This window comes from Melospiza melodia, chromosome 1 (assembly GCF_035770615.1).
Source record: "Melospiza melodia melodia isolate bMelMel2 chromosome 1, bMelMel2.pri, whole genome shotgun sequence".
NCBI classification, from domain to species: domain Eukaryota; kingdom Metazoa; phylum Chordata; class Aves; order Passeriformes; family Passerellidae; genus Melospiza; species Melospiza melodia.
Genome location: NC_086194.1, coordinates 81,306,975 through 81,331,567, shown reverse-complemented (window position 1 = coordinate 81,331,567; position 24,593 = coordinate 81,306,975). Strand labels below are relative to the sequence as shown.

General features: G+C 41.3%; 2 protein-coding genes across 2 annotated transcripts in view; one reads left to right on the top strand and one right to left on the bottom strand.

The window, feature by feature from the left end:
- DCDC2 (doublecortin domain containing 2) overlaps window positions 1–5,455 on the bottom strand; it is a 54,563-nt gene extending 49,108 nt beyond the window's left edge. Inside the window, exons 1-2 of the mRNA XM_063159699.1 lie at window positions 5,134–5,455; window positions 784–835 (exon numbers count right to left, since the gene is read on the bottom strand). Coding sequence (XP_063015769.1) covers window positions 784–835; window positions 5,134–5,426 — 345 coding nt within the window. The 5' untranslated portion in view covers window positions 5,427–5,455. The remainder of the gene's footprint in view (window positions 1–783; window positions 836–5,133) is intronic.
- Window positions 5,456–11,819: 6,364 nt separating this feature from the next.
- Window positions 11,820–23,986, top strand: MRS2 (magnesium transporter MRS2). The gene is made up of 11 exons (XM_063178785.1): window positions 11,820–12,261; window positions 12,485–12,558; window positions 14,078–14,114; window positions 14,708–14,820; window positions 15,238–15,411; window positions 16,056–16,186; window positions 16,874–16,990; window positions 19,495–19,647; window positions 20,690–20,807; window positions 21,555–21,668; window positions 22,642–23,986. Exons 1-11 carry the CDS (start codon window positions 11,820–11,822, stop codon window positions 22,750–22,752), a joined length of 1,584 nt encoding a protein of 527 aa, XP_063034855.1. The 3' UTR covers window positions 22,753–23,986.
- The last annotated feature ends 607 nt before the right edge of the window (window positions 23,987–24,593 follow it).

The following is a 24,593-nucleotide window of genomic DNA, read 5'->3' as shown; positions in this document are numbered from 1 at the left end:
GAAGTATCTGAGTATCACACTAAAGGCCATTAGAGCAATTTTGAGGATCTTCTAGTGTCCTACTGTCTGAAGATACCTGCTTACAAGTCATGAATTGCTGCAAATGTGGCCCAAGAGCACAAGGCAAAAGAATTTGACAAACAAGTAGGCTGATGCTTCTTGTGAGGCACAAGCTGGAACACAAATGTTTGTTGGGAGTCACTGCTACCTCCACACACAATGAAACAGTAAAAATAATGCAGAGCCACACATCTCACACAAATCCTCACGATGCTTTTTGAAGCTTGCAGTTATCTCCTCCAACTACAGTATAAGCACTGATGAAGAAAACAACTGAGCTTGGCAAATTATGGACTAGAACTAGTTAAAAGTTTACACTGGCATTTTTCAAACAAAAATGTCTCTTCTTCAGGGGAAATACCAAATTTTGAAGAAAATTTCCTGGTCCAAAACTCCCAAAATTCTCATTCCTACAATTTTTTCTGCAAGTACAAATCTCCCTTAGGTTTATGACCAGATTCAAGGAAGAAAACAAGGGATCTTTTTTATTACTGACTTTTTAGCTGGATGTGGCAATTTAGAAAGCTGAGCAGAAGACAGTCAATATATCATGCTCAGAGCAACCAGAGTAATAAGCACTGAAGAAATATGTGCAGAATGGTAGATAACTGTATTATTATAAAATTAAATAGAATAAATGTATATTAAAAAATCAGGTTTGAATTCAGATCTGTCACTAACATAAACTTCAGGCTTATTTCTTCAGTATTTCAGCCATCCTACCTCATTATTGACTTCAGCAGGTTTTTTCTTTGTTTCTCCAATGTCCAAATAGCTGTAGAAAGAGAACAACTTGATTATTTACAGGATCCTCTAAATTAAACAATACTGATATTCTACACTTTTTTTCACACATGAAGGTTTTAAAACTTGTTATGCTTCAAAATAACAGAAAAAGTAAGTAATTATTAATATTAACTAACACTTAATACAAATCTTCAGGCTAGCCCTCTGGGCTAATATAAAACACAGGGGAGAACCACCCACCTACCTTCAAGTCACTGGTGATTAGAACAGACCATCAATAACCCCCTTGTCAGAAAGAAGCTCACATACAGCTGTGAGTGGATCAATAATTCTCAGCACAGTGTCACCTTACCAGAGTTTTCAAAGTCATCATCTTGCCTCTTAGTTTCTCACAGTAAGTCTCTGATAGATGGAAGGCTTGCCTGCACACTCAGGGCATCAGCTAAAGTTTAAAAGGATCTATACCATTTGGGTTTCAATAGAATGTGGACACATCTAAACACTTGTTTCTCATGGCTAGATGAACCAATAATAGCGTCATAATTATTTTATGGATAAAACACATGCCTCAACTGGACTAGCAAACAAAATGCATCTATTTAGACAATATTATGTTCTCCTTGATGTTCCCTGATCTCACTTCCAGTGGGAAGGTGCTTTACCAGGAGTTTCAGACTAGAAGACCTTATTTGAGAAGTCAGGTACACCTAAAGCCAAGCACCAGTGCAAGTTCACCATAACACCTCAGATCTCACAACATCTGCAGCCCTACAGTAATATCTTTCTCTGTAGTTAATGACTGGGGTTAGATTCATTTGCCAGAAGAAACATTCCTGCTTGGCCAAAGTTAAGAATTCATGGCACTTGAATGAAGGTGCAAAAGCAGGAAAAAAAAAAACAAAGAAAAAACATCCTCCTTTCTTTGAAGGAATAGCAATCATTTATCAGGGTACACAGAATGGTCACAAGGATTTGAAGACTTCCTTGTGAGGGGACAGTAAGACACAGCAAAGCTGCCTGGCCATGCAGGCAGCGTAGAAAGCGCAGGCCAATGATTTGAAAAAGGTAAGTGTAACAATATAGGATAACATTTTTACAAGCCTCATGTTTAGAAACAAATAATAATAACAACTGTTCCAAGCTCTCGGTAGAAAAAGGAACGAGTTCTCTTTAGACCAAAACCAAGAAATCTCACAGCCTTCAAGACTGAAAAGAGGTAAGTGCCTCAGGCAAAATGTTTCCAATATCTGCTGACTGTGATTCTTCTTTTCAAAGCACCTGTGAATTACTTCGCCAAAAACTAAGAAAAGTGACAAAGCAAAGCAAATATCTAGTCAAAGGCTTAAATTCACTGTGCAGATGTCTGGACATTCATTCTTCAAATTTCAAGGCCCTGCAAATCTGAAAAGTTCTACATAAGAGCAAAGGTTTTGTTTTTGTTTTTTTTGTGTGGTTTTTTTTTTTTTTGGATAATGACAAACCCACCCCCCCCCCAAAAAAAAAAAAAAAAAAAACAAAAACCACACACACACAAAAAAAACTCAGACCAAAAATTTTACGAATTTATTTTCCCTTACTAAGAAAGCAGAAATGCTCCCAACCCATGGCTAGCCAAGCCAGCACTGAAATTACAGCATTATTTAGAAATACACAGCTGGAAAGAGGACAATCTACCAATCTACCATTGATGAATGAGCACAGATACAAGTACATGGGCAAAGGAAGGGGGATGGAGGAGTAGCATGCTGGAAAAAAGCTAAAAATCGAAACCAGCTCTAGCGTAGACAGTCTTCTTTCAGAGAGCTGAGAGCTGGGGAAGAACTCCACAGGGGTGCAGCCTATGTGTGCATTCTCACTCACCACTGCAACAACTCCAATATACCAACAACACACCTTACCACATATACAGCAAAAATGGGTGTGAAAACTTAGGACACCGTTAAATGACAAAACAAGCTTGAAAACTTGTTATACGTTGCAAAAATTACCAACATTGACTAAAATTTTCTCCATTGAAGAAAATTCCTACATTTTTTTCTAAAATCAGAATTTCTAAATACTGATTTTTATTTTTTTTATTCAGCAGTTTATCTAGAATATATGCCCTCAGAACTATCAACCTCAAAATGTTAAGAGGCAGGGTTTGGCTCATGTGCAGTTTATTCTTGAATTCACTGTGAACAAGAAAGAAAGAAAGAGATTCACTTCTCAGTGTAAGGCATCCGAGAAGAAACAAATGCACTGCTTGAAGCTGTACAGTGACACTTTCAACTTCTGCTACTCCTTGGATACTTTCTCCATTACACTCCCACAGCTCCCACACATCAGTGCAACAAGCCTCCATTTCAAAGTTCAGCCCTGCAGAGTCTGTCATAGCAATTAATACGGCCAATAAGAATCACTGGGGGAAAATAAAAATAAATAGATTTGTTTTTTTTAATCAAACTTCTTGCTGCCATCAAATCCCTTAAGGCAGATGCTTTGGTCTGTCACACTGTAACTGTCTACCTGTGACACATTACACAAAAATACACATTTTTCTTTAATTCCTTTACTTCCTTTCAGAAAACTGTTCCTTCCAATTAACCCTTCCACTCCTCTGACTTTTCTGTCTAAGGTGTCTCCCTAATTACCATTCTGTCTACAACCCAATTAAGAACAACTTCAACATTAAGCCCTTCATCTTCTTTTTAATGCTCATAAAAGCACTGCCAACATTTCCAGCACTGTGTAAACAAATATTAATAAGTGAACAACTCCAATTCTGAATGCAGAAATGGAAGGGATCTCAAGTCATCCCATTTATCCTCTCTATGGCACAGGACTAGGACATAATATCAAGGGATATATAACACAGCCTGGTTTTACCCAGTCCCTTAGGTTAGCTTTTCTTTTCTTTCAGTATTATCTTTATTGGCCTTAAATAACTAGATACCTTGTTGTATGTTGCAATCATAAAAGTCTGAAAAAGTCTCACCATAAAACTCTGACCCATACAGTGTGGCCTGACCAAAAGAAATACTTCTCCCCACACAAATCCAGAGTGCTCAATTCTCTAAACAGTGCATGCTAATGCCAAACACTTACTTATTTGTAGCCTATCAACACAAAACACATTTAGGGAGGTGTAACATGATGTGCTGATAACAATTTTAAACCATCCACAGAATCACAGGATTTAATATGAAAAAGTAATGGTAGATATCTCTTAGAATTGAGCACTTCATTTGACACAGAAGAGAGTAAGTACTATTGGAAAAGGGCTTATATTTAGCCTGTCATACATCTTTCTCTCTGGCTTTCCTACTGAAGTGCAAGAAGCTTCAATAAATCTTTAGAAGCAGCCAGTGACAGAAATGGTGAGGGTGATGATAGAGATCCTGTTCATTACACAGAGAGTTTTGTCCTGAAACATAATAAGCCACTAATGAGCTCTCCTGAAAAATATAATGTCCTCAACTCTAGATGAGGAAGACACTGTAAAGGTGGTAGTTGATGATATGAATTCTCAAACATCTCTGGAAAGGGGATGTTAATTTTGAGATTCATTTCCATAAAGTCCACTGTAGAAAAAATGCCCACAAAGACAAAGCATGGTCAATTGAGACCATGACATTCACTGACAGAATTAAGAACAATTACTGATCACATGCAGAGCCACTCTGGAAACACACCTAAAAGCCCAGACCTCCTTCACATTATTCTCTCAGTGACTCACTAGAAAACAGACAAACTGGCAGCTTAATTCTTGGGGTCTGGACAGGAAAAAGAATGTACATGGTCATCTTTTAAATAACAGGAGAAACATTAAAAGGCTATACATGTATCCAAAATGAACAGAAGTGATGGAGACACAGATAACTGGGTAGAATACTTTAGAATTTTAAAAAAATAAACAAGAAAGGAAGGATTGGGTATTGAACTCCCAAGCTCATTAACTTCGGGGCAGGACTGTCAATACTCCACCTTTTACTGCTTTCACCACGTTACCCCTGAGCACAAATACGGATACTGGCCTTTCAGCTAAGCACAGACATCGCAACAACACGTCATTCCCGTATGTCCTTCGGGTTCAGGGGCTGTTTCTCCTTTTCTACCGTCTTGTCAAGGAGTTGTCACTGTGTGACTCATGGTACGAATACCCTTTCTGGGGCTCGCCTCTAAAGATCTTTTCCTTTTGCCCTGTGTCACAGCTTCCAAGTTCTCTTTCCGCAATGACTAATAAATAAAAGGGACAGGGTGAGGGGTCGTCTGAAGCACTGCCACCGTGCCAAACCCCAGATGCTGATACTCATTTCTGTATAAATCTTACATTCAGCCACTCACTTGAGCTTCTTGAAGGCCTCCCGGCCACCAGCCACGTACTGCTCCCCGCTCTGGAGCTCGTCCAGCTGCCGGACACGATGCCCACCCCGAGGAGTATAGATGTTCCGCACCGCTCCAAAGGGCGCCTGCACCCCGCCCGTCACCTCTTTCAGGAACACATCGAAGTTGGACACTTTTTTCTCGTGGATGACAATGCGGCGCCCCGGGAAGAAGGGGTCCCCGTTGCGATACACCAGCACGCTCTTCACGCTCGGCTGCGAGAGCCACGATGCCTTTGTGCCAGGGCTGGCCATGCTGCTGGCTCCGTGCGCCCTGCGCCGCCCCAGCCGCCCGCACCTGTGCGCTCGGGAGCGCTCCTGCCGGGGAACCCCTCTGGCCCCGACACCGCCCACACGGGCACACCTCCCGGGAGCGACCGCGGCCCGCCCGGGCCTGGCACGGCCCTGCGCAGCCTGTACACAGCGGCTCCTCCCCGGCAACCAGCGCCGTGCTCCGGGCGCCGGGTGTGGGAAACGCCAAGCCAGGCGGAGCACTCGGGTGTTCCCGAGCCGGGACACGGACTACCAGGGACCGAGCCTCGGGCCCCTTCATCCTCCGGCTCTGCCATGACGGGAAGCCCGGCCGCGCGCCTTTCCTCGGGAAACTTGACCCCGTGTGCTCGGCCTCCCCGCCCGGCTGCCAGGCGGGAGCCTGCCGGGACCCTGCCCGGCCCGGAGCCCCCGGGGAAGGAGGGAGAGGGGCGGCATGCCCAGAGTAGGCAGAGGGGCCCGCGGGGGCAGAGGGAACGGGATCCGAACGAGGGAGGCAGGGAAATCCCCGCTCTGCCTCCTCCTGCCCGACCGCCGCCCGTTCCCACAAGGGCCGGGCCGACGGCCGAGCTGCCCTGGCGGCGCAGCGCCCTCACCGCGCTCCGGCACACCCTGGGGACAAGAAGCCGTAAAACCTGAGAGAAAGTAAAACAGAAGCGCCTTCAATTCAAATGTAATTCCTTTAATCAACCTCTTTCCCCCGCCGATAGCCTCGAGTCTAAAAATGCACTAGACCTTCCTATCTGAATTTTTGTAGTGTACAGTAATGATTGTCTTTTCAAATGGGTCTTTTACACGCGAGATGGAAAGAATTTTCTTTCCTTTTATCTTAGCTCCTTTGATGGGAAAATTACCCCCCTGCTGTGAGTTACAAAAGAGCAGTTAACCATTACAAAAAGAGCAATTTCAGGGTGAGGGCAGTCAAACATGCTACTGTTATTGGTTAACAGCTAATGTTCCCCACTCGCTGCGGGTCTCTTTCTGACTAATAACGGGGAGAACCAAGCATTTACCATCCTCGAAGTAATGCCGTTTAACTTGAACTACTGCAGCCTGAAAGGAAATTTTCGTTATTAAAGATATGCTTTTGAGTAAAAACCAAAAATGTTGATGACCCTCACACTGCTCTGCATTCAAGTAGTGATATGTCAGCTATCTGCTATTTTATACCAGATTCTACCACATTCAGTAATCTTAGGTCTAGTTAGTAGGCATATAACATCTTTGACATAGGAGTAAGACACTCAATATTTTATTGGTGCACCCATTTTGACACTTTTGATACTTCAAAATACTGGTCTTTACCTATGGCCACACCAGTTGCAATCACTTTATGGATTGCAATAAAATATCCCTTAACTGGTACCAGAGCACTGCTAGCCTCAAAGCAGCCTAAAATTAGTGGACAAAATCTTTGTTTTCCATCTCACCTAAGTACAATGACTGACCAAAAGCTAAGAAAAGGTCCATAATAGCAGTGCCTTGAACCATGACAATTTGTTCCTCCTAGCTTTTCCAAGGTCTGACCTTTTATTCCCACTATTGTTTCACCTTGTATGCAATCTCCTATCACATTCTCAACAGCAAGGAGTCAAGCTGCTGAACCCACTGACATGAGTAAGATAAATGCAGAGACACATAATCTCTTTATGATGCAGCAACATCAGACCTCTCATCTTACATGAGGTTGGTGCATGACATGAAGTCTGTCAGGTCCTGTGTCAGGATCCCCTGAGGTCACACAAGGAGCATAACGTGCTGTAATGTTGGGGAATGTGATGAGAGCAGAGCCATGGCATAGTGTAACATCAAACAGGGGCACTTTTTGTGCACCAAAATGCCGTGAGCTCTCTGCCATTTCAGAACCAGGAAAGATTTTGCAGCTTGTTACAGGGCCTTGCCAGCTGTGCTCAGTGATAGCAAAACATGAAGTTATGAAGACAGAAATGTGCTAGTGCTGAAGAAAAGACCAACAAAATGGTCAGAATGGAAAACGATGAAGTTTCTAAACACAGAATGAAATTCAGCTTATTCTACTGTGCACAGTGCTGAGAATCACACTTAATAACCCTGTGCAGCTTATCAGAAAATCAGACTAAGCCATAGCAGCTACTTTATTCCCAGCTGTAAGTCTGGAGTAGCCAGAGTGTCTGCACTGCCAGTTTAAAGCACATAAATACCAAGTGGTTCAGCTCACATGCACACAATAGAAGTAGTAAAATACCGTTGCAGTTGTAAATTTTAAAGCCCATGTTATAGCAAATACATTTACTTGTTCAATTGCCAGATCAAAAACTCCTTACAATACCATGATCAAGTATTTTTGCTTTAAAAAATACCTTAGACAATCACAGTTTAAGCCACAGCTTTTGACTAAACAGGTCCTGTCCAACAGTATTCTTGAGGCAGCCAAGATGCTGAAGGATTACATAGGGAAAAGGCTTTAACAAACCTTTAGAGGCACAAAAGGAAATGGTTCTCCATGAAAAATCAAATTCCAGTGGGTTACCTTAAGTAAGGAAAAGGTTGAAAGATACCTTCCATGTGGTCTTGGTATAGAGTAATGAAAGTGAAATCATCCTTCTTAAGCAAAGATTTCTCAGTGTGTTGCTGTAGCTACCTTTGATCAAGGAACCCGAGATTATCAATTGGTTATTCCTGATTCATTCATGTGAGAGCAATTACTGTAAAGATGAGTGGGGTTTTTTGGCAATCTTTCTATGGGGTCTTTTCTATCTCTCTCTTCTTGTGTAGCTGTCATCATCCACTAAACACTGTAGGGTGTTTTGTTAATCTGGCTTTTTGTTTGTTGTTTGTTGTTCTGGTTTTTATTTTTTTCTCAATGTGAATTAAATTGCACATTTCTTTTAGGAGAAGAAACAGGTCATAGGTGCAGGCATGTATTTCTATATAAAAAAAGACTGATCAAATGGACAAGATATAAACTGAGAATTGTCTGTAGACCAAGATGCCTTTTTACCATAATTTTACCAAAAAGTTCTCTGAGCTTTTCTTCTGCAGAGATTTATAAGGACCCTTCTGATGATACCTGTGTTTTCCTTCTCCTTCAATGTGTTTTTCCTTGGTGTTTCCTTGGTGTTTCCTTGGTGTTTCTTTGCACAAAGCCCAGCTGCAGTCAGAGCAGTCCCCTGTCTGCGCTGACATTCAGCTGGCAGTGCAACTAGTTGCTCGTGTCATTCAAGCTCACAAATAGCTTCTGGTTTGGATGGCAGTTTCATGACTAAGCAAGCCTGTGCTGAAGCTATCCTTTCTTCTTGGCTGAATGAAGAACAGCCATCATGCCTGTCCTTGCAGTGAGCTCTTCAACAAACAGCAGATGAGCTTGGCCTACTATTTCTTTGATGAGACTCAGCAAACAGCTCCCAAAGGTCAGCTCTGCAGGATGGATACCTGACAGCGGAATCAACAAGCAGCTTGTTGGTATTTAGAGCTACAATAAATAGATGCCAATTCCAGAACTCCAGTTATCTTTTGCCAGCAGCAGTGTAAAGTCAGACATTGTGTGTGTGCTTTATGACTTGTCCCTGGTTGCCAGTGCACACCCATGTGCTGCCTTCACCTCTGAAGACAGAGGTGACACTTGGCTATTGTCTGCCCTTCCAGACAGTCACAGTGGTGGCTGATAATGCAGCTGTAATGAGACACAATGCCAGTGCTTACCTGTACTTTGGCCTGTTGGATTGTACAGTGCAGAGTTTGTAACAGTAGAGATTCAGTGAGAAGTTACATCATCTTATTTCCAATACTTCTGTTGTCTTAGCAGCCAGAAAAACAGATGAGCAAAGGAAAACAAATAGATCAACCCAGCAGCTTTTCCCTTTCTATTGAAGAGTGTGAAATGTCAGCTGTGTAAGACTTACTGCACATTCATTAAATGTGAATTTCTGGCAGATATCCTTTAGATGCTTCCCTAGTTTTTGCATTCCAACATGCAGAGTCAACATAAGCTGCCATTAATTTTCAGCAATAGTGTGCACTGCTTTCCTGCCTTCCTGAGGTATTTTCTGTGCTGTCTACTATTTACAAATTTTAAGTATCTCTGACATCCTAGAGTTTAAATTAGTGTTGCACATACTGCCACCTGCTGAGATGAACCAAAACTAGAGCTAAAATATTCCATTTAGAGTAGATTTCAGCTTTTTCAAGTATGAATAGGGAAAGCATTTGCAGACAGGTGTGGTTACCCTTTAACTGAAAACATCTGGTGGCTTCAGTCTACATATCCATGCTGTCCATAACTACTGAGGAACTTTTTCATTGAATTACTTCCTTGTGAGGTCGGTCACCCTTATGCAAGGTGTGTGTAAACCATCCTTCAGATTCTGTGCATGTCAATCCACTTGGAACAGAGGCTCATCTATGTATGTTAATGTATGTATGTACACACAAACATACAAATGCATGGGTCATCTGCTGCAGGAAAGAAAAAGAGTTGTTATAAATATAGTGTTATAAATATTCTGATAATATAATTGATTTAACCATATAAAAGAGTTATTATTACAGCTAGAAAAAAGCAAAGTATAAGGTACAGCAATGTTAGGAGTATTTAAAATGTGCAGTCATAGAAACTTCACCAAGAAGTCACTGGATTTCTCATGTTTTGTTCAAGAAACTGTGGAGACCATCACGCACACCAGTTACACTGCTTGGAAACTTCATACCCTTCCCATCTTGATTTGAATGTCAAGGATTCCTTTCAGTAGAGCTCAGCAGAGATGATCAATGATTGTCTTAGAGTAGGAATATTAATGAAGTTATATAACTAGCAAAACCAATTATTGTAAAGATTAAATTTAAGAGCGGATGAATTATGCATAGTACATAAAACAACTTATGTAACGATGACTTGGCAAAAAAAAAAATTGTATGAATTTTGTTTACTAAGTGGAACATGTTTGGAGGTGTAATCCTGTGTGTTCCCAGTGCCAAAAAAAAAGAAGTGTCTGCTTATTCACATCAAACTGGTGTTGGGTAAGTTTCTTTTGTCCTGTTTGGTGACACCTTGTTTTCAAAATTCCGACCAGTGTTTAGATTTGTGCCTTCCTCTTGGAGCAGCCATGCTGCACGGATCATTTCATTAATCACTTCCTTTTTTACTGCCCTGCTGAGGATTAATGAGTACTCTAAGTACACTCTGATAATGTGTTCTGCTGCAGGGTTTGGATGCAGGCTTTGTCTCCAGGCCGGTTTACACACTTCAGCAGGACTAGCCAAAGGACCCCTAGTACCTGCATTGCACTTCTGCACATGAAAGCTGCAGTTCCAAATGAATGTACAACAGTGGAACCTGGTGTGCTGCTAATGAAACTTTTGCATCTCAACCACCCAGGCTGTCTCTAGCTTAGATACAGAAGTAGGGCAAGGAAATTTAATTCCAAGACATTTACTGGGGATAAAACTGTACTTCACTTGGGAAAAAAAACTGTATTTTAGAAGATCATCTGGAAGAGGCCAAATGCAGCAGGGAAAACCCCAACCACAGTAAGGTGTGCTCACACAGCAAGGTGTTATGAGCACTGCTGGGGCTGAGATTTTAAGAACACTTATGTCTTTGGGAACAGTTATCCATTTAATTGGATTTTCAATTTGGACCTACGTCATTAGAGGAGCTCACGTGAGCTTCATGGGGTACTTGGGGTTTTTTTTTCCCATTCTCACAAATCTTCATGTACAGTGGGATTGAACACAGCCTGGGTGAAGTGGTGAGAAGGATCATGGCTCTGTGCATATACATGTGAAAAATGCCAATCACTTGTTTTTAAAATTTTAAAAGTTTAATAGTAATAAAATGGTTATAAAATAATAATACAATTAGAGTAACAATAATTTGGACAATTTGAATTAGGACAATATGAGGCAATAGAAACAGAGTTACGGACGTCCAGGTACCTTTTTCTGGGCAGCATAAGCCCAATAAAGGACACACATTAACAGAGGATTAACCCTTAAAAACAATAGCCTGTTGCATATTCCTACATCTCATACATGATGCATAAATTCTATTCAAATACAGGATTCTGTCTGGTCATCGTCAGCTTCTTCTTCTTAACCCTAACGGCATCGTCCTGCCCGAGCAAGGCGGGAAGAAATTCGTTTCTCCTGGTAATGGAGCAATAAATTCTCTTTCTCTGAAAGATTTAGATATCCTGCGGCAGCTATCTCGGTCCTTTCTTTAAAAAAATATCTTACATAGCATAGTTTCTATTTTAACATTTTGTTATAACCTAAAACTATATTTAACATACTACGTAAGAGAATTAATATAGCATTATTTTCTAACACAACACATATAATATTCATTTTAATATTTGCGAAAAGCCAATCATAAAATACGCATTTTTCACATGCACAACAATGGCTACGAACTTCCAGGGCACCACTGGGTTATCTCAGAGCGCTCAGACATACAGAAGCGGGTTGGCAGGACCCACCACTCCACAGCCGCCCGGGCCCCAGCCTGATCCCGCTTCTCGCAGGCCGCGCCGGGGCTGCCGTCACCGCGCCGGGCTCCTCCTCGCCGTCCCGGCCGGGGCTCCTCCCTCGCCGCGGCTGCGCGCCGGGAGCGGTGCCGGGCCGAGGGGCCGAGCGGGGTCGATGCTGCGCGGGGCCGCGCTGCTCCCCCGCGCCCTGGGCGGCGGCGGCGGCTGCTGCTGCTGCGCGGCCCGCGGCTGGGCGGGCGCGGCGGGCGGCGGCTCCCGCCCGAGGGCCGCCCCGGGGCTGCCGCCGGGCCGCGCCTGGGACCGGCCCGCGGCCGTGGCGGCGGTGCCGCTGGGCGCCCGCGGGCTGCGCTGGGCCGGTGAGCGCCGTGTCGGGCCCCGGGACATGGGGGCGGGGGCGGCTGCGCTGCGGGCGGGCGGGCTGGGCCGGGCGGGTCGGGGTCGGGATCGGGATCGGGATCGTCGGGGCCTTGTTGTGCCCGGCGCTTCCTGCCGTGCGTGCCGGAGCCTGGGAGCGGGGCCCCGCGCAGCTCCGTGCCAAGGGCGGTGTGCGGGGAGTAGAGCTGTGTTCTCTCCCCGCAGATAAATTGTACCAACATGCCCCGACTGAGAGCTCCCAAGCCACCCTGGCCAGCGTGTCTCCTGTTTTTGCCGTGGTAAGTACCTGCAGGCACTTCCGCCAGCTACGGCGGCCGGTGCAAGATGATGGTGCTGTTTTCTCTGTTGTTTGTTTGGTTGTTTTTTAATCTTAAGGCGTCATAAAAGCAGGTGGATTTGTGTCCTGGAGAACATCCCTGAGTTCTAAATTGTTGGTTTGAGCTACTCTGATTTGAGGACCAGCTGGAGTACATAGTGTTGATGAAAATGCTTTTCTAAGGCCCAGCATCTGCTGGAAGTTCTCTGGCTCCAATTGTGAAAGCAAGTCAACTACTGGAAGTGCTGCAGTCAGAACTTTCTTCTTAAGTTTATCAAGGCTTGCTAATACCTTATTAGTCCTGTGTCTTGATAGCTGCAATTTTAAGCAAACGTAGAATTTGGTGGAAAACAGGCTCTGTCTATGCTGTCTTTTTAAAGGTGACTGAAGGCTGTTTGCAAGCTGCTTGGTTTGCACATTATTATTTTCTTTTAAATATATTTATTATGAAAAATCCCATTATTAGTGCCAGTGAAAGAAGATGTGGTCTCCTTGTTGATAACAAAAATCAGTCATTCTGCTTTTCAACAAGGTGCTATGTAACCTCCACTGCAGCTCTACTGGAATGGATGCTTAGGTAGGCTTAATTCACTGAAAATCAGTTTAAAAGTCAGTAATGTTGAATTAAGCTATACAGTTTATGAGGAAAAAGAATAAACTTCATTATTAATCCAGAATGGCAGTCTTTCTGAGAACAGAAACTTTATTAGGAAATACAAGCATTAAGTGAATAATAAGAAGGACAGATGCTAAGACAAGAAGTATTTAGGTGCAGGCTACAAGCTAAATAGTATGTCTTTGCAATACTTGATGTGGGCACAAAGCCTAACCATACAGTCTGTGGTAATCTTTACTTTTTAAGTTTCATTTGTAAATTTTTCAGAATGTTACAGAGAAAATCGCTGAATTTTCAATCCCAGATGTGGGATGCCTTGCTGGTCTCCTCTCCATGAGATCCACTGATGGGGATGCATGGGAATAGCCGAAAGCTGTGCCAGGGGAGGTTTAGACTGGACATTAGGAAGCAGTTCTTTACCAAGAGAGCGGTCAGACTCTGGAACAGGCTTCCTGGAGAGGTGGTCAATATCCCAAGCCTGCCAGCATTTGTGGCATTTGGACAGCATCCTTAATATCAGGCTTTAACTTCTTGTCAGCCCTGAACTGGTCAAGCAGCTGGACTCTGATCATTGTAGGTCTTTTCCAACAGAAATAGTCTGCTCTAAGTCTGATCCTCTGTAAATCACCTTAGCAAGGTTTGTGTAGGAACACGGACATGCAGATGACACTGATCACAAACACAGTGAAACGTGGTCAATTCATGCAATTATTTTGTTTAATTGTGAATAGAGAGCATAAAAGTTGCTTTCTCTTCATAATGTGTTTTCCATTTGGCTTCTAGGGAAGTGCAAATAATTTTAGAAATTGATTTATTGTTTTATAGTGTTTCTGTGAAACAAATTTTTTTTTCCCCATTCCTCCAGATGAAGTTTGACAAAGAGGGAAATACTACCTATTTTGGTAAGTTTTCATTGAATTTTTGGTTGGATTTGTTTGAGCTTTTTCCTTGTCCAGTGCAAAAAAGCCCAATTGAAATCTACTTGGTTAAAAAAAATTATGGTTTAGGTATTTCACTGTGTTTATGTTTGAGATATTGCAGCATTTCTTCTGTTTTGCTGCCTTCCATTGGGCCTTCATAGCATCTCTATTGTTACAGTTTTTGTATATTAAGTAATATTTTGAAAATAATAGATTACCATCTGTCACAGGAAGGTAATTTTTGCTTTGCCTTTTTTTTTCTGACCACCATGCTACTTTTCCTGCCTTGTCTGTCCATGTAGGATTATATGTGCTTTCTTAAAGGAGTCACTTGTTTCTGATGTGAAATTAATTGTTATGGCAAACTTTTTCACTTATATCTAGAATTTTTCCATTCAAAATACAGTCTTTTAAATGTTGTAGAAAATAATTTGAATTGAGATATCAATAGGAGGAAAACCTTTAAGAATAGCTGGGTTGTTTTGTTGTGGGACTTGCTGACACACTGGGATGTAATTTTGGAACATATATGCTTGTCCTCTAAATGTTTTCATCTAAAAATATTTTCATGATAGAAAAGAAGAAAACAGAACTGTACCAGGAGTTGGGTCTTCAAGCTCGAGATCTAAGATTTCAACATGTGATGAGCATTGCAACCAGGAACAACAGGATCATCATGAGAATGGAGGTAATGGTTTCCCTATAGCTGAATGTAAACCCTGTCTCATCCTTGCACCGTGATTTTCTTGCACAGCAAGAATACAGCAGCTTTCTGTGACATGCAGTCCAGCAGTAAATGTTTCTTTGGAGCTCTGCCTAGCAATGAACTGTACACATTAGTGACCATTTTTCTTGTTGGACCCTGGAGAAACATTGCTAACATTGTCACAGAAGTAAAGGCTGGTGCAGAGCCTCTTCTCAATCCCTGGCACAGTGCTGTGTCTGAGCCTCTTTGCAGTTAGCATGAGATTTTGTTATTTTCCTGCCTGAAATTACATTTGAAGATTGGTTTTATCAAAGCCCAAATCATCAAATGTGCTACAGTGTTACGAGAAATCTTCAGTGAGGTTTTTTTCAGACTCCTTACATGTACTGTCTTTTTCAGTTCTTGAAGGCTGTCATAACACCAGAGTTTCTTCTGATACTAGATTATCGTAATTTAAGTCTGGAACACTGGCTCCTCAATGAACTAGCATCTCAGCTGGCTGGGGAAGGTCAACTAGTCACATATTCCCTGCCCTTTGAATTCCGAGCCATAGAAGCAATTCTGCAGTACTGGGTGAGCTATCTCATTTTGTAAAAATATTTAGGAAGTTCTTGCTACACAGAAAGGGGAGTATGACTTTAGTCTTGTGTTAATATTTACATGTATATATTTTTAAATGTATTCTGCATTTTCACTTTATCTTTTTTGTTTTGAGCCCTTAGTTCTTACCATTTTGTGTGTATGTGTGTTTTCCTTCCCTTTCCAATAAATGCTATTTGGATATGATGGCTTCACCATCATTTGGAAAATGAAAAAACAAGTCAGAATTCCTTTCTAGAGACATGTTGTAGCTGGAATGAAAATCACACAAATGTGCTGAGGTTTTGGCCTCTTAAGCAGGAGTTAGATGAGATTTCTAGCTATCATCTGTGCTTGCTAATTGTAATATAACATTTATAGACAATAGTGGTTTAGCTTTATTAGCCTTATTGGTGTGGTTGTCACTGGGTTTCAGTTCACTTTCTATGAAATACTGTATTGTGCACTGGCTTTGTGTTTGTGGGGTATCCATATAGGAAGTATTTCCCAGGCACTGGAAAGCAGGTTGTATTAAATACCTATTACTGTGAATTCTGTGTTGAGAGACAGGAGTCAGTTGCCCAAATCATTCTAAATGAATTATTTTAATTCTTATGAAGGATCATGTTGTTATCTAGATCAGCAAACTGCAGGGAAGACTTAACACTTTGCAGCCTCAGATCCTTGAGACACTGGAAGCCCTAGTGGATCCCAAGCTTTTATCCGTGGATAGGAGTAAACTACATGTTCTTCTGCAAAATGGCAAGAGGTAACTAAGAATAAGCTGTGAAGGCACTAGAAGATGACCATAGAAAATGGCATGCTTTAAAGTGTTAGAAAAATGGTATCTGATAATAATTTCCTAAATTACTGTAATGCTGGATTGCGCATCTTGTTTGGAAATGTAAAAGTCAGTATATTAATTACCTGTGATATGGTGGGAAAGGGAAAGAAATTCTGAAGAGTCAGAAATAGTGTCATGCTTCTTAAATAGCGTTTGACAAAACAAAATAATACCTAAGAGAATCAAACAGTGTGAAAATGTAAACCTTAAAAAACCTTCCCTTTAATGTAAACCTTTGTAAATCTGTGTACATCTGTGCTTTGAAGTTACTTGTACAGTGCTACCTTCATGTATTGGCCTCTCATGTGATAGGGTAAACATATGCTTGCTATGTGCTCAAAGAGTGCTTATTTTTTTGGTTTACAAATACATCCAGAAACACATCTGGATGCCTTTAATGTGTGTCTGTACCTCACTGGTCCCAGACAGATCCCTGCCACAGCTAAGTGTGTGGCTTGTAGAGCATGTTTTAAAGGAGCTCTTACAGCCCTGCAAGGAAGTCTTCCCTGGCCACTCTGTCTGGTGAGGGTGCTGGCTGGCAAACTCATGTAGAGATTACCTTTGGGCACTGGTGCCACGGGGTATTATTTAAGCCTTTGCCTGTTCTTTCAGCTTGTCAGAACTGGAAACAGATGTTAAAGTCTTCAAAGAAACGATTCTGGAGATCTTAGACGAAGAAGAAGTAATAGAAGAACTCTGTCTGTCTAAATGGACTGATCCACAAGTATTGTATGTATCGTTTGAAACCACATACATTTTTTTTTAAACAGTGGATTTTGGTTGAGGAAAACTTGAACACTAAACTGGATGTTTACTGCTAAAAGCCAGAAAGAAAAAGTCTTTCTATTTTTTTTTTAACCCTAATGCTTGCTACTTCAGAAACCATTGTAGTTGCCATTTTGGAGAGGAACTCCATTGTTACACAGTTACAAATAGCTCTTGACATAGCAGGCTGGATCATCTAGTATGTGATGGGACAGGAGCCCGATGGCAGAAAAAGCAAATGTTATTTTTCAATATAAATCAACACATGCTGGGAGCATTTTCTTCACTTTTACCAAAATATGGCAGGTTTTAAAGCTTGTTTTGATTAGGTCAGACTCCACACTTCCTTTACTAGAAGTGTTCTGAACACCTTGCTCCTAGCTTTTTTGCTCACCAGCGGAACCTGAAAGAAGGAGGCCTTAGAGTAACCTTGGTGACCTGAAGGACAGCATTCTAGGAGATGTATGTGCAGAAACAATCCTATTGCACCCTGGGGTTCTGGTGCAGGACAGCACACAGCAACAGCAGCACTGGTCACTTTAATAAAAACTAAAAAAGATAAAAATAATGTATACAATTTCCACATATATTTTGGGCTGAATTGTATTTAAATCTCGGGCATAGAGATGTATTTTATATATAAGCAGACAACAGAAGTTACCTTCCAGGGTACTTTGTGAAGTGACTGAGTGATACTTTTGCCTGACTGCAGTGCCTGTATGTTGTAATCCTGTTCACATGGTGTGTGGGTTCGAAGTCTTGCCCTGCAGAGCTTAATCTAAATGTGCAGTTCTGGAAACTCTGTTCCAGAAGTGGGACATGGTTTGCATTTCTAAGGCATCTTCTGGAACAGTATCAGAAGTAGCTCTAAATTCTAGCTGCTCCTGAGTCAGCAGCTGGTCTCTTTCTGGTTTTGCTCACAGCCTTCCTTTAGATTCAATACAGTCTGCTGGCAAAGCCTTGGTTGCCTCATCTTAGACAGTGTGTAGGGGATCTAGGAAAGATCCCAATGGCACCTTATGCTTGTGTCAAGAGAAACACACAGGCATCCCTTCTTTCAGACACCAGTGCACAAGGGTAGGAGAGGTAGTAGGGGGTTGTGTGAAGAGCTGTGCTGCAGGATGCACAAGGCACACCAGCAAACACAAGCCATGACAACACATTTGGAGGCACATTGGCCATGTGTGAACAGCTCTTTTTGGATCCAGGATTGATACAACTGATGGGTGATATTTGGTGAAGTCAAATTTGAGTTCATCTTGAAAGGATGTGGAGGAGCGCAGTTAGGCAGTAGGTGCCATCAGAGATCTGCAGCAGAATGGTGAACTTAGCTCAGAGAGATGAGGCAGACTTGACTTTGTGTGAGGAATTGCCAGAATGTGGAAGAGTCATGAGACAGATGGAGACTAGTTAATGAAAGCATATCCAGTGGCAGTTATTTTCATGTCTCTGTGGCTGTCTTTATTTTGTATAACCCCAGAGGAGCTGATGTAAATGCAAAGATGCTCATCAAGAATGACCTTGAGCTGAATCTGTAATACTGCAGATAGTCCTCTAAGACTTTCAAGTCTGCAGCTCCTCTCATCTCCATGCAGTGCAGTGAAAACCTCAAGGTTTGGAGGGCTTTCAAATCAGGTTGGCTAACTCAGTTTCTGCCCCAGAAAGAGAAAAACTAGGTGCTCTGTTAAAGGTCCTCAGGGAGCTTACATTAGTTGATTTGTAAGACGTAGCACTGATTTTTACGGAAAACCATTTCAGAGATGTTCCTTTAGCAGTCAGTAGTGCCAAGAGGAGATTCATTAAAAACATCAGTCTCTCTAGAGAAATGAGATCATACCACAAAACAAAAAAATATGAACAATCTTCCTGGCTTTGCTGCTTAGTTTCCAAGCTCTTGTGGACCTCAGATGTCTCAGTTTCATCTACACAATGCCAGAAACATGTATTTCAGAGGAAGGCTGCTGCTCCAGCAGCAGCACTCTGAAGTTAGATGAAAGTCTTTCAAAATTCACTTAAGAGAGGAGCGTCTTTCATTAAGATAGTCACTCCTTGGCTGCTTCAGGATTGAAGAATGCTTTGCAGCAATTACTGTGGGCAGCTCAAATACTTTACTACTAAACCATTTTAATGTAACCTAAACCACGTCCATCACTGTGTAATTGTGTATTGGCTTTGTGTTGTTTTATTGTTGGAGAATTTTTGACTGCACTGTTACCAGCTCTCACCACTTGAGGGCACCAAAAAGTTAATATACTCAAGTTTATAATAACTTGAGTAATATATATATATATATTTAATAATATATAAATTTAGTAATATATAAAATTTTTATAACTCTTTAACTTTTTAATATCCAAAAAATTAAAATTTTTGGTGGTGTGCATACTTTGAGATTGTTAAATGTTAACATATGAATGTATATACATATATGTACATATAACCAGGAAAATATAAATTGTTGCTCACAGTGAGGAGAGTACATCTGGGATTGACCATGCAGAGGAAATGGAGCTGCTGTTGGAGAATTATTACAGACAAGCAGAAGATCTTTTAAATGAAGCTCGTGAACTCAGAGTACTGATTGACGACTCAGAAAGCATCATCTTTATCAACCTGGACAGGTTAGCTACCATCTGTTAGATTACCAAAATTTGGAATTTAGACTTTCTTGGCCTAGACTTTCTCAAATTTTACTACAAGGAAAGTTGGAGAATTCTGTCTTAGTCAGGGTTGAATGGACTTGTGGTCACAGCAGCTGTATTGCACTTTTCTAGTCATTAACTGGATAAAACAAAGCAAGAAGACAGCCTAATTACTGAGTGGAATTAGTATGTAACTCTGTAGCTAGGCATCAGTCTTCTCTAGCAGCAAAACCCAGCTTCTCCTAGACCTTTCAGGGGAGCTGTCCAATACAGGAAATATCTGCAAATTGAGAAGCATATTAAAATTCTGTTCAGAAAAGATTACTAACTAGTAATCTAACTACTCTTTCTCTCTGTATGCTACATTTTTCACTTTTAGTCAGATTTCTTACTGAAAAAGAGTTGTAGTTTGCATTTGCACGAACATGCCCCTCTGAGGTCAGTGTTTAATATTCTTTCTCCTCTACACTGAGGAGTTACCTCTAGAAACACTTTTTGGATGCTGTATCAGGAAACCACAAAAATCTTTTTTGTGGAAGACTTGAATATGAAATTCACCCAAAAGGACTGAAGTTTGTAGTCTGCAGCATTTAGCAACTCCATTTTTTGTAAAATGTATTCATTTGCAAGGTAACAAAAAATTTTTGTTACCTTGCAAATTAATTTGTCACCGTTGTGAATACAGACATAGAAATTGCAGCCAGGTGGTGGTGAGAAGTTACAAATCTCAGCAGAAATTTACTGTTACTCTGTATATACACTTCTGAGAAGTGAGCAATACTGGAAAGTCTGATAATGGTTAAGCAGAACGTGCTGCCTTTAGAGGTGTCCAAATGTAGCAATGTCAAAATAATAGTTTCTTTGTACTGTTGTTTCATGATCTTTGCAACTGAGTTACATAATTTCAGCATGACTTCCTCTCTTTCACTATTTGTTTTTAGTGCATTTTATATGGAATTCAAGAATTTAGGCAGCAAATAAATTTTTGGGTTCCCCTTACAGATGTTTCTCCCTTCTTTAGCCACCGTAATGTGATGATGAGGCTGAACTTGCAGCTGACCATGGGGACTTTCTCTGTCTCTCTCTTTGGACTCATAGGAGTTGCATTTGGTATGAACTTGGAGTCATCCCTTGAAGAGGTAAGGAACAAGTCCTGTGTTTATCATAAAATGCGTGTCCTGCTCTTGGAGCTTATTTCATATTTGGTACCACTTCATTCTTTCCATAGACAAAGCTCCAATGATTCATGTGTTCATACAGTCACTTCTTTTGTAAGCAAATTACTGCAAGGCAAACTGCACAGTATTGTATTGCAGCCTTTTTTCTGTGTCATGTCCATGGAAAAGAAATGGGAAGACACATTTTTGGCTGTATAAGTAGTTGATTATAAAGTAGTATTAAAGTTTTCTTAATGATCATCTATTCTGACAAGAGCAGCTTTGTCTTCCAGACACAAGGGTATCTGTCAAGCAACCAGGGCATTTCCAGCACATCAGAGGGAGTACTCTACTGTCAGTAATTGCTTATACCAGCTGGGGGGGTACAACTTTAAAACTGCACTTATCACCTTTAAAACAAACAAACAAACAAAGCAAAGACTTCGTCCTTTTCAAATCAGTTAAATATAAGGATTGAATTTTCAGACTTCCCAATGAAGGAAGGAAAACTGCATGGAACAGTAACAGAATACAGTACAGTGATCCTAAATAAAATGCTTTGCTGTGAAACAGCCCTTTTTCCAAGGAAGGATTTGGCTGTTGATGGTGAAGAGTTTACTACTTCCTCTTATAAAGGAAGAAATACTGGTGGGGAGTGAGAGATTATTTTTGGATAATCCTTTTTCTGGAGAGATAATTGGATGACTAATGGGAGTGTTGTCTTGGTAGGACCCCAGGATATTTTGGTTGGTGACAGGGATTATGTTTCTGGGAAGTGGTCTGATCTGGCGGCGCTTACTTTCCTTCCTTGGGCGGCACCTGGATCCTCCGCTACCTCCTCACGTACGTATGGCTGCCTGGGGCTCCTGCCTACACTCTGCTTCTACACTTCATTCCTAAGGCAGAAAATAAGATGGCTTAGATGGATAGGCCACAAAGCATGGCAAAATTCAGCTCAGGGTCTGCTCCATGACAGAGAAGGTGCTCCATAGCTGGACTGGAGGAGATGGGGAGCCCCAGCACTGGGCAGAAGTGAAGCTGCAAGCTGTTCCATGAGAAGTGTTGTATTTGCTTTCACCTGGAAGCCCAAGGAGAGCTGGGACTAATGGTAGAAGCAGTCCTTGTCCTTCTACCCACATACTAACTCTGGATCCATAGTCCCTGACTTGTAAAAGAGTAAGGAGAGCTAAATATACATGAAGATGTATATTTACATGATGATGTATATGATGAAGATGAGCACTAGCTGTAACATCATTCTGGAGAATGATGCCGTGGTTGTAATGCCTGACTCTCAGTCTGAAGTTTGTAATAGTTTCTTACATATACACCAATTATCTTTGTCGTTGAGGGTACAGAGCTGTAGGAAGATTTCCAAAGAGACCATGCTCAGATTAGCATGTATGGGTCATTTTCCCTATTGACTGCACTCTCCAGGACTTGTGGAACTGTGTTGTCTATCTCATCTCTGCATATCAGTAAAGTCAAAACTTAAAACTGCTACAAATGACACAGGGAGGCTCAGATAAATTCTCCTTCCCTCTTCTCCTTTGCTACTAAGAATCAGCTGGCAGTAGTTGTGGATTGTTGCTATGGCTACAATTTACTAGAATAAGTGTAGTTCAAAACTAAGTCCAGCACGTACTGACTGACTTGGAGAAAGATATTGGGAGGTATTAGGGAGGGAGAAGCCAAAGACACTGCTCTGAAAATAAGGGGAGCAAAATCAGGGTTCAAGCATCTGTGGAGCCTTACTTCCTTCTGCCACATGTAGAGCAGCTTCTCACGTAACCAGGCTATTTTGTTTCTTGCCTAGGTTCCTGCAGCTTTGAAAAAATCCCAACCAGCAGCTGGAAGAGTGGACATAAAGACCAGTCTTAAAGGAGAAACATTTGGGCTGAGCAGAAGCACATTAACAAACCAGTAGGAACAGCAGGAATGAAGAGACTTCCGTTGTTACAGGGTGGACTTTGGACTCTTTCCTTGTATTTGCTCTTCCTTACTGAAAACTGCAAGAATTTCTAAACTTGCTAATTTAATATATATTTTGTGCCAAAAACCTACAACGAAATTTTTAATGCTCATGCACATAAGGAGAGAAACATGAGGGCAAATAGCAAAATGCTTTCTATAGTAGTTTCACCTCCACCCCATGTATGTGCCTTTAGTTTTCTGTATCACATGTACATATACATGTACTTACTTTTTGGGCATTCTCATTTGTAGTGTTTCTGTCAAATACTGCTTTGCTTAATGGCCTTTATTACAGAGAACAGAATTTTTGGCTTAAAGAAGGAAGCGGTCAGGATTTATCAATAATTCTGGTTCTGAACTGCAGATTTAGGAATCTGACTTCAAAAAAAAATCCATTCCAAGAGTGACTTCCTGAATGGATTTTTAAGACCCTATTTAATTGCAGAGAACAGGTTTTCCAAAGCAAAAAGCATACCTGCATCTCTCATGAAGCATGACTTCTAGATTGGAGGCAATGAGAAAAAAGGAGCAATAAAAGGCTTTGAAATGTAGCTGCTAATCTTGTATGTTCCTTAACAATTAATTTAGGCTCTAAACAGCAGTTCTAGGAACAGGGCAAGTGGGCCTATGGATAATGCCCACCTGAGTTTTCCATCTGATACTGTTTCAACACACATTGGTACAGCTGCAGTTTAACACCTCCGTGTCTTGCCATAATTCAAATTCTGGTAAAAATCATCGGATGGGTTGTTTGTTTTTCTTAAGGTAGGATGTGCTTTCTCTCTTCCCTCCAAGACAAAGCATGGACTAGCCTGCACCACAGTAAGGTGGTAGCCAGGTTAGTTAAAGGTGTGGAAGCCTGTTGTCCTGTGATAGGCTGCAGGAAGGAGTAAAAGTCTTATGGCAACTATTTCTGTTGTTCTTAGGACTTCTCTTTAAGGGTGTAGTTCTCCACTGGTTTCTCTCAGGTTGTAGAGGAAGCATGAAATGTGTCTAAATCATGTCACACTCTGTCCATTTCTTCTTTGGGATTTTTTAATATATCTGTAAACACAGTGAGCTGCTCCTTAGGTGCTACCATGTAAATCATTGTACTGGCAGGGTTGAAAAGACAGTAGCTGTAGCTGTGAATATTCTTCTCAGGACTAATGAGTCAAAGATGGAAATAAAAAGGTTCTTAAATTAAAGTTGTCCAGGCCTGTGATTCTGGTTTGCTTCAAGTCAGTTGGATGTGGTTACTTTCCAACAGTTCTTCTGTACGTGACTTTAAGTACAGATACTAATGGCATGAGAAGGTGAGAATGATAGTGGGGCTTGTAATGCTTTTGAGTTTTTTAGCTGATTTTTTGCAGCCTTTAAGCTTAGCAGGTAAAGTAATAAAAAATCACCCAACTGAGCAGTCCAATGAAAAAAAAAAAACCAATTACATACCTTGCTGATAAACCCCAGGAATCTCAGTGTGTGAAGGGAGATAGATGCTGATATTTTCAAATGAGCTGTAATTTTTTTAGGCCAGAACTGATATTGGTGCAACTGTTAGGGAAGCTTTTTCATAAGCTTTTTTGCAGGGAGGCTTCTGTGAACTCCTTTTGACTCTTTACCTGTACATAACTGACTCAAAGTACAATAAAAAATGTAGAGCAAAAGACATGTCTTCTACAGGACTGCCTTTTATCTGTAGACATATGCAAATGTTTAAAGTTTTTCTTACAATTCAAGTAATCAAAATGCAGTCAAGTGCAATAAAATTACGTGGAGGTCATACATAGCAAAAAGCCAGTGGAGATTGTATGC

What these genes read in the sequence shown, in the direction of transcription:
- MRS2 (XM_063178785.1), top strand. Translation starts at nt 11,820, where the DNA reads ATGGCTACGAACTTCCAGGGCACCACTGGGTTATCTCAGAGCGCTCAG. An exon ending in GGGAAATACTACCTATTTTG is followed by an intron (nt 14,115 to 14,707) that starts GTAAGTTTTCAT and finishes TTTTCATGATAG; the next exon opens with AAAAGAAGAAAACAGAACTG. An exon ending in ATCTTTATCAACCTGGACAG is followed by an intron (nt 19,648 to 20,689) that starts GTTAGCTACCAT and finishes TCCCTTCTTTAG; the next exon opens with CCACCGTAATGTGATGATGA.